This window comes from Myotis davidii, unplaced genomic scaffold (genome assembly GCF_000327345.1).
Source record: "Myotis davidii unplaced genomic scaffold, ASM32734v1 scaffold243, whole genome shotgun sequence".
NCBI classification, from domain to species: Eukaryota; Metazoa; Chordata; class Mammalia; order Chiroptera; family Vespertilionidae; genus Myotis; species Myotis davidii.
Genome location: NW_006295183.1, coordinates 820,411 through 830,684, shown reverse-complemented (window position 1 = coordinate 830,684; position 10,274 = coordinate 820,411). Strand labels below are relative to the sequence as shown.

Sequence of the window (10,274 nt, the reverse complement as noted above, 5' to 3'; positions counted from 1 at the left end):
CTGAGCCAGTACAAGAAAACACTTGAAACATCAACATCCTGACTTTGGTTGCCATGCTGTCCTTTCTTCATAATTCAACTCCAGCTAACATGTCTCCTCAAATCCAGAAAACATAAGCACTGGAGAGAAAATGTAGACATTTGACTCCAGGTGAGTGTACCTGATACACAAACATTCATAAAAGAAACTTAAATGTACAGGTACTTCCTTCGTCAGGTAGGAAAAAAATACCTTTCTCAATAACAATAGCTAACATTTATGTACCCTTTGTTTGTATCAGGCACTATTATAAGCACTATATAGGAATTAATTAATCCTCTAGCCATCCCATATGAGTTAGGTACTATTATCACTTCCATTTTAAAATGGGGAAACTGAGGCACAAAGAAGTAACTTGCTCCAGGTAACACAGCTGCCAGGACGCAAATGCAGACAGTGGGGCTGCAGAGTCTGTGTTCTTAACCACTGCTCCACCATAGCCCTAGAGGTCTGTTTCCTTCCGTGACTAAATGTGAGCCAGTAACTGGTTTAATGACAATGAGCCTTCACATACAGAAAAGGGGAGATAGTCATTCCCCCCCTACAGGTAGAAGGTGGTGACAGAGACCTCACACACATTCAGCACCACAATCCTTAGGGCAGTGTGGGAAGGTTGAGTTTCAAACGAAGGCTTTGGCTTGCTAAAGCCACTGCACTGAGCACAACAAAATGCAGGAATGGCCGCTTCTCACAGCCCAAGTACATCTGTGCTCACTCTGGGAGAGTGATGATAAAAAAGATGTGGTCCAAGTCTGAATAAGCTCACAACCCAGCAAGGACATGGCCGGGTAAATGTAAAAAAGTCACATGAAGCAGGTGCAAGTGTCATCACAAGATGGGATCAGGGCTGAAGGGGTCAGTCAAGGTTGCACAGAGGGTCACAGGCAGGAAGGACACCCCAGGACAAAAAGGGGCAGAGAAGGGAATGTTTGCAGCATGTTTGGGGTTCCACACAGACATGCTGGTCTGTGGTGTGTGTGGAGGGCAGAGGTGGCAGAAGAAACTGAGCAGGGCCTGCAGGGTCTGTGCCCTCTGGCCGGAGGGATCAGAGGCATAAAGCAGGCAAGGGGCAGAGTATACCAGGGAGTGGAGAGCAGAGGCCTGAAGTAGTGCTCAATCAGGAGGCCATGGACACAGCCCGGGGGAGGCAATGACAGGAGGAATAGAGAAGGGGGCCAGGTTGGAGAGACATTTGGGGAGTGGCAGACCATGGGACGAGGGAGAGGAGGGCATGGGGATCACTGAGGAGTCACACCTGGGAGCAGGGCAGTGACTTTCAGCAGAGAGGGAACACGTGAGGATCTGATTTTCGCAGGAAGATAACCTCAGTTTGGGACAAGCAGGTTCACAAAGCACTGAGGTTTCTGGAGGTGTGAGCTGCTCAAAGACAGCGTGGAGACAGAGGAGTAAGTTGCCTGAAGGGTTCCCCCAGCTACCCTTTAACTGCACTTGCAGGGCCTGGCAAAGTACACCCAACCATTCACAGGCCAAACTAGAGTCTTCTGGATCCCGCAGGGAAGGTGAGAACTGCCTCCGCCTCCTCCACACCTACTTCAGTTCAGCTACTGTCAGTTCTAATCAGGAACAAAACCCAAAAGAAACCAGAGAAACGAGTTGCCCAGGCTGGAGGAAGAAAGGAGAGGGGGGCGGGAAGCAGAGAGAGAGAAGAAGGTTATCCCCTATAGTTAAGAAGAACTTGCTTCAGAGTGAAAGGGGTAGAGACTCTCACTCAGGCCGGGCCATCATCTGTTCTTACTGGTTTCACTCAACCAGATCAAGAACCATAAGAAAAGTGGCTTCAGTTCCACACTTGGCCCTCTCCTTCCTCACAAACTTTTCTTCTAAGGACTCCTAAAAGGCAGGACCAAGAGCCCTCTTTGGAAAAAGCCAGCTGCCTTCTCTGTGTCACAGACACAAAAAGTAGAGGGGACCAGGGCAAAAAGACAGGGACTTTGCCTGTCTCCATGACAGTGTGAGGGCAGGTTGCACCATGTACCTTCTGCCGCTCAAGGGACAAATGGACTAAGACCATCTTCTGGAACCCACCAGCTTCTGCTGGGGGCTTCTCCCCCCTCAACTGAGCTCAGCCCAAGACTGGGTATGAACCACTGGCAAAAAAATAGCTGAAAGGGTGCCTAAGTGGTGGAGGAGCCCCTTCTGCAGGGCCCAGAACCTTCCACAAATCTGAGGCTGCTTTCGACCCAAGTCTCGTGCACATCCTCCCCTTTATTATGAAACTGCCTCACCATGTTCCATGTGGGAGGCCACATAAAGACTTTGATCTTTAACATGGTGAAGTAACAAAGGAGCCAGTGTTGGCAGTAGTCTTACTCCCTGTATATGCCCGAGTGCCAGGCTGGTCAAGCAAAGGCCAATGGGAGTGAAGGCTACTGAGGTGTGTCCCCACTGACAACAAGCTCAGGTCACTGGTTCTGACTGCAAACAGTTCAAATTCCATGAGTGACAATCACTTGTCAATTAATTGTTGGAATGGAAGCCCATACCATCCTGGCCCAATGGCCACCTTTTAGAATCGTCTACCCAATGGCTTGGCTTGCAAAATCCTCTCCAGCCTCTTGGCTGCCACCATGACTCTCAGCACAGAATGGATGAGGAGAGCAGGACAAATGATCTCTTAACCAGTGACTCACCAGGAAGTCTGTTCATGTTGACACCTTGAGCTGAGAGTCCTATTCCCATGTACCTTCAAAAAAGCACACACACAAAAGTTTGGTTAACAAATGATTATGCAATTCCCTTCTCAAATACTTCTTGGTAAAAAAAAATAGAAAAACAGGAAAAGCAATGAATGTAGAGACTCTTTTAACATACTAGTGGTTCTTGGGGAACCGTTATATTGTGATTTTCCAACGGAAATCATCTCAATGCCTTAAGCAGCTGAAGAATCAGGAGGTAGTACCTGTAACCAGGTACCACTGGCTTCAAGTTTCAAAGGGAAGTTTCCTGAAATCACTGCTTCCATCCCCATTGTTTCTGGCTCGAGCTGAGATGGCACAATCTATTCCCCAGATGTGCTCCATCTAGTACAGTGCTTGGCAGAGCAATGCAAGATCCATCCCACAGGGACAAGCCACTGTGCAGCAAGGACCAGGACATGGAAAAAGTACAGCCAGGCCGGGTCTCTACAGGATCTTCAAGACCCTCATACAGAACTTCTTCCCTAAACTCAATGCCCTCTCACCCCACACATCACTGCTGGCCTCCCCAATCATCCGAAAATAGGCGACAGTGGTGTGTGAGGCCCCTGAAACCCACTTTCTCACTCCTCTCACCCCAGTTGCCTCAACAACTAAGCCACCGACAGCAAGGTAGGGTCCCAGCTGGGCAATTCTGCCAAGGATATCTCAGTGACACTCAGGAGAGCGCAGGCCAAAAAAGGAAATAAACAGATTTTTTTTTAATCTAAATGTTGGTAGTGCACAAAGAAATGGTGAGGTATTTCCCCAAAAACTTAAATAAGAGAAATAAGTCATCACCTTCAAAGAATATAATACAAAATTAACACACAAAAAGTAGTTGCGTTTCTATACACTAACACTGAACAATCTATAAAGAAAATTAGGAAAATAATTTCAGCCCTGGCCAGTGTGGCTCAGCTGGTTGGGCGTCATCCCATGCACCAAAGGGTGCTGGTGTGATTCCCAGTGAGGGCGCACGCCCAGGCTGTGGGCTCCATCCGCAGTAGGGGGTGTGCAGGTGGCAGCTGATCGATGTTCTGCTCTCACCCCAAACCCAAACATCCAAGCACAAGAGATGGAGCCTACGTTGACAGGCTCCAACCCTATGTCTTATGCCACAGTGGACAGAACAGATGCAATGTCTGCCACCCACCTCAGGATGCGGGGGCTATAGGAAGAAGTCCCAGCCATCAGAGAAAAAGCAGTCACAGCAGTACTGGGCACATGATGGACACTCAACACATCCCTGAGGTTTGTCCTCTTGTGAGCTGGTGAAGAACCTTATCAGCAAAGTCACAGGCTCTCTCCCAGCCACATTTCAATGGGAACCTCAGTTTCTAGCTGGTATGAGGTCATAACAGAGCTATGGGACAGATAAGTGAGCCCTGAATTCAGCTACAACACCCCGCGCACTATTCTCCCCTCTTGCTGCCACTTGCCTGCAGAGCTGTGAGATTAAATGACTTACAACCACAAAGCAAGTGACCACAGGAGGAGGGACGCTCACTTCTCCATCCACTCAAGAAAAATCTAAGCAGACCTGAAGCTTCCTCTCAATCAACAATGGGTAACGTGCAGTGCTTTGCTAAGTTCTGGACCAATGTGGTCCCAGCTCTCCAATAGGCTGCCAAGAATGAAGCAAGAGGAAAGGGCATACAAAAGCCCCAAGACAATAAGGAAAGAGCATACAAAAGCCCCAAACCCAAGAATGTTCTCCTGGACATATACAGTAGTACCTCTGCATCTAAGGAGCAGAAAGAATGATATCAGGAAGTCACCCTGACACTATTGCTCCTCTGTTAATCTCTGGTGGCACTTGAAAATACATGGGTTGCTGGGGCCTTGCTAAAGTTGAATAATTCAGGAAAAGCAGGTGTGAGAGAGACCCTTGCAATCATTCACCCATTCCACAAAGATCCTCTGTGCCCAGTATGCTGCTGGACAGAAGGTGGAGGCTTGGAGTCAGTCCCTGCTCTCCGATGGTTTCCAGTGTCAAGTCAGGGGCAGGCCAGAGAATCAGGGCACACTGACCCGGGGATTCCCAGAGGAAGTGAAGACTGAGCCAAAACCTGGTAAAGGAGATGAGAGGAAAAAGAGGAGTGTGTTCCATGCAGAAGCAGCAGAATGTGCTGAGACACGGAGGCAAGAAAGCAGCCCACGGTCAAGGAACTGCAAGAAGTTCAGTGTAGCTGGTCACAGCCTGGGCAGACCTAAAAGAGCCAAAGCTGAAGCAGGAAACAGGCTATTCCCAGCCAGTCTGCATGCTGGCTTAAGGAGTCTGAGTTTCATGGGAGGTCAATGAGAAGCTCAAGTGCTTTAGAAAGGATACAGCTGATCAAATAGCTGATATTTGGAAAATGGATCCAAGAGGCAAAACTGGAGGCTTCCAAAATCATCCACTGGAAGATGACAGGGCTGGACAGGCCAGGAGCAGTGGAATGGAGAGACATGGAAGGGCCGAGTACTCTTGAGAACATGGTGAGCTTACTGGATGGGGAAGAAGCTGCCCAGGACACTGCCCAACACAACCAGCCACCAAAGAAAGGGCAATTCTCTGAGACCCGCGTGGAAAGTCTGGAGCCCAAGTGTTTAGCCAGTCAGGTGGTAAGTAGCGGCCTTTCTCCAGCTCTGCTCTAGCCCTGGCATTTACACTGTGCACAAACATCTGAACAGGAAACACACCGCATCACAGCAAATGTATCAGACAGACTCAGGTTCGAATCTAACCTCTGCCTCTGAGTTCACCATTTGTCCAAGGGCACGTCACATGGTCCAGAGAGCCCTCAGTGCAGCCACTGAACAGGATCAGACAAAGGAGCACCTGAGCACAGCTGGAAGGGCTGCTGGTGGATGACTGTCCATTAGCGCATGCACTGGAGGCTCTTCTAGCATAAGAATCTAATAAAGGAAAGCAAGCCATTCTCGAAGGCCTGGATCCTGGAACACCTAAAAACAAATGCCTCACCCTAGCTGGTGTGGCTCAGTGGATAGAGCGTCGGCCTGCATACTAAAGGGTCTCAGGTTCGATTCTGGCCAAGGGCACATGCCTGGGTTGTGGGCTCCATCCCCAGCAGTAGGGGACGTGCAGGACGCAGCCAATCAATGATTCTCTCTCACCATTGATGTTTCTCTCTCTCTCTCTCCCTTCCTCTCTGAAATCAATAAAAAATATATATATATTTAAAAAAAACAAAACAACAAAAGCCTGACCCTAGCTGGTCTGGCTCAGTGGATAGAACGTAAACAAACAGTAAGGAATGGCTGGGAGGACAGAAAGGTCATATATAGAATTGCCCAGCTGGCGTGGCTCAGTGGTTGAGCATTGACCTATGAACCAGGAAGTCACAGTTCAATTCCTGGTCAGGCACATGCATGGGTTGTAGGCTCCATCCCAAATGGGGGTGTGCAGGAGGCAGCTGATCAAGGATTCGCTCTCATCATTGATGTTCCTATCTCTCGCTCCCTCTCCCTTCCTCTCTGAAGTCAATAAAAACATATTTTTTAAAAGAAATTCTCTATCTTTAAAAAAGCCTGTTTACTTGGGATTGCTGAGCTGAAAGGAAGTGAGCATTTGTTTCCTTCTTGGTAACAGGTCGGGTGGTGCTAAGAACCACTAACAACATACAGGCTGCCTCGGACGCCTGGGAGTGAGGCAACAAGAGCACTCACCCCCGAGCAGGTGACCGGAACAGACAAAGCTAAACTTCCCACACTTCCCGTCTCCACCGGGTCCCTCTTCTCTTTTTGTGCTTTCTCTCTTTATTTTTTATTTTAGAGAGAGGAAGGGGGGAGGGGGAGGAAGAGGAGAGGGAGAGAGAGAGAGAGAGAGAGAGAGAGAGAGAGAGAAACATCAATGATGAGAAAGAATCATTGATCGGCTGCCTCCTGCACGCCCTACACTGGGGATTGAGCCTGCAACCTGGGACTGGGGATTGAACCCACAACCTTGTCTTATCAGAATGATGCCCTAACCAACTGAGCCACCCAGCCAGAGCAGGGCTCGCTTTTCAAGCAGCAGGATATATCTGAGGGGCTTAGGGAGAAAATTTTTTACCCCCTCACAAAACGCAGCAATATGGGGAAGAAGAACCATGGGTCAGAGAGGGGAGGCGGCCAGTAAGTATAGAGACAACAGATGAGCTCTTCGTGGCAGTGAGGCCATGAGTTGCTCTACCTTCTCAATTTCGACCCTTCACTGCCCAAACCACAACAAGCCCTAGAGTTAGAAGAGTGACTCTGCCTCTCTGTTGGGCTCCAGAGAGAAGAGGCAGCAAGCGGGTGCTGCTCAGGCCAAGTTGGTTTCAGATCCGCCACAGAGCAGTGGAGGAGCAGTTGCAGCAAAGGCCCTTGGCTGACCAAACAGCCAGGTCCACCCTGAGGCTCTCACCATCCACGGCAGCCAGCGGGGCTGAACTGGGGCCCTGGAGGAGAGCCTGCCTGGTGGCTTCTAGGGCCCACACTACCCTCCACCCCCTCTGCTGACTCTCCCACAAAAGCAACTGTCTGCTGAAACCACTGCAGTCATGTGGAGAAATGTGAGCACATTTGTCAACTTGGATTCTTCTCTTTTTTTCCCTCTTTGGTTTTACAGATTTTCTACAATTAAAACAAATTACTTTGATAGTCATAGAAAAATCATTTCAAGAGTCAGCTGATGGCCGCACACTGAGGTTGTTGGCTCTCACCCATTTCAGAGCCAAAGGGCTACACTGGTGCACCAGGTCTCACGGTCAGCTCCTCAGTACACCCAGTTCCCTGAGCCTGGACAAGAGGGCGGAAGAGTGAGCTGCAGGAAATGGTCAAAATCCCTGCTCAGTGGAGGAGCTGGCGCTCCAGTTCACATGGCACCTGGAGCATCCCAAGCACGACCCAGAGCACACACTCAGGTGACCCTGCTGCAGTGACACAGGATCAACATTAGCTCCAACTGGCGAGCGATTCTTTCACAACCCAGGCAGGCCTGGTGACGGGCAGAGGACAGGACCTCAGAAACTGGACCTCTGGACTTTCACACCCTCCAGAGACGCAGAACAAGGCAAGGGGGGGAGGAGACCACTGCTTTGCTGTAATTCCCCATCCAGTCCCTCTGGCATTCCCTTCCTGCCCCCTGAAGAGAAGCACCTGAAGAGTTTTAAAGTGACAGCAATACTTTACAGCAGGGGTCTGCGGACACCCCAGACTCTAGCCTCAGACACTCCAGCCTAACTCAGTATTGTAGGTCTTGGATGTCACTCCCTATCTCAGGTTCCCTATCAGAAGAGGAAAAACTGGATTAATGGCCTCCTAAGCTCCTTCTCAGCTCTGATCTAGAGTCTCCAATTCTTGGCAGAATGTCTGTGTACTGTGGCAAATGTGCTATATCCAGGTGCCAGCCAAGATGGGGTAGACCTACAACACCAATTAACGCCATCAAGAAGACATTAAAAGGCCCTACCCGGTTTGGCTCAGTGATTAGAGCATCGGCCTGTGGACTGAAGGGTCCCGGGTTCGATTCCGGCCAAGGGCACATGCCTGGGTTGTGGGCTCCATCCCCAGTGGGGGGCATACAGGAGGTAGCTGATTAATAACTCTCTCTCATCAGTGATGTTTCTATCTCTCTATCCCTCTCCCTTCCTTTCTAAAATCAATAAAAATATATTTTTTAAAAAAGACATTAAAAGAAAAGAGGTGGCTCGGTTGGTGTTGCTCAGTGGTTGAGCGTCAACTTATGAACCAGGAAGTCATGGTTCGATTCCCAGTCAGGGCACATGCCAGGTTGTGGACTCAATCCCCAGGGTGGGGGGCTCAGGAGGAAGCCGATCAATGACCTACATCATTGATGTTTCTATCTTTCTCTTCCTCTCCCTTCATCTCTGAAATCAATAGAAATACATTTACAAAAAGAAAAGAGGTGCACTCTCCCTCCCGGGTGCACGCCTGTGCCTTCCCCCGACCCCCAGGCAATTTACCTTTGCCTTTCTTTCTCCTAAGCTCCAAGGGCCCTGCTGCCTCTGTAACTTATTTCCTGGGCATAGGCAGCCCAGCTGGCTCACTTCTACTACCTCTGTAACTTTCTAAATAAACTCTCTTTTATAATTTAAAGAGAAAGAAAGAAAATACAGGCTGTGGTGGGTAGCTCAGTTGGCTAGATTATCGTCCCAAGGTTGCAGGTTGGATCTCTAATCAGGGCACATAAAAGAAGCAACCAATAAAAATATAAATAAGTAAAACAACAAATCGGTGTTTCTCTCCCACGACCCCACCCCCCACTTCCTCTCTCTCTAAAATAAAAATAAAAAAAATTTAAAGCAGCTGTACTCAGCTTTCTTACAAAAAGAAAGAAAAAAGCCCTAGCCAGTTTGGCTCAGTAGATAGAACGTTGGCCTGTGGGCTGAAGGGTCCCGGGTTCGATTCTGGTCAAGGGCACAGGCCCAAGTTGCAGGCTCAATCCCCAGTAAGGGGTGAGTAGGAGGCAGCCAATCAATGATTATCTCTCATCACTGATGTTTCTCTCTCTCTCTCCCTCTCCCTTCCTCTCTGAAATCAACAAAAAAATTCTTTTTAAAAAAAGAAAGAAAAAGAAAGGAAATTGCAGAACAGTATGCCTTAAGACTAAAGATGCAATAATCCTCAATAAAACAGTAGCAAACAAAATCCAACAACATATTAAAAGGATTACACATCATGACCAAGTGGGTTTTATCCCAGGAAAGCAAGGGTAGTTGTTAATAAACCACATTAATAAAACAAGCAAAACAAATCCACATGATCATCTCAATGGACACAGAAAAAGCACTTGACAAAATCCCATTACATCCCTTCATGATTAAAACACTCAGAAAACTATGACTAAAAAGGGACTTCCTCAACATGACAAAGGGCATTTATGAGAAACCTGCAGCTCACAATCTCAATGGCAAAAGATTGAAAGCTTTTCCCCTAAAATCAGAAACAAGACAAGACTTTTCACCACTGATATTCAACACTGTACTGGAAGTTTTAGCCAGAGCAATTGGATAAGAAAAGAAACAAAAGGCATCCAATTGAAAGGAATAAGTAAAATGATCTCTATTTGCAGATGACATGATCCTATATATAGAAAATCCCAAATACAAAGAGAGCCTCCAAGAGCTGGTAAACAAACTCAGTAAAGTCACAGGATACAAGATCAACATACAAAGAACAGTCATGCCCAGCTGGTGTTGCTCAGTGGTTAAACATCGACTCATGCACCTGGTCAGGGCACATGCCTGGGTTTCGGGCTCAGTCCCTTGCACATCCCCAGGGGGCATGCAGGAGGCAGCCGACTGATGTTTTCCTCTTTCTCAAATCAATAAAATCATACTAATCACTCAGAAAGCCAAGAGACATATGAAATCATGCTCAAAGTCACTAATCATCCGAGAGATGCAAATCAAAACAACAATGAGGTACCATCTCACACCTGTCAGAATGGCTATCATCAACAAATCAACAAACGACAAGTGCTGGAGAGGATGTGGAGAAAAAGGAACACTTGTGCACTGCTGGTGGGAATGCAGACTGGTGCAGCCACTA

General features: G+C 48.1%; 1 protein-coding gene across 2 annotated transcripts in view; it reads right to left on the bottom strand.

The window, feature by feature from the left end:
- RANBP10 (RAN binding protein 10) overlaps positions 1-10,274 on the bottom strand; it is a 58,481-nt gene that overhangs the window by 33,933 nt on the left and 14,274 nt on the right. For both annotated transcript variants that reach the window (XM_006769763.2, XM_015567837.1), the window contains one exon: positions 2,691-2,743. In XM_006769763.2, the coding sequence (XP_006769826.2) occupies positions 2,691-2,743 (53 nt within the window). The remainder of the gene's footprint in view (positions 1-2,690; positions 2,744-10,274) is intronic.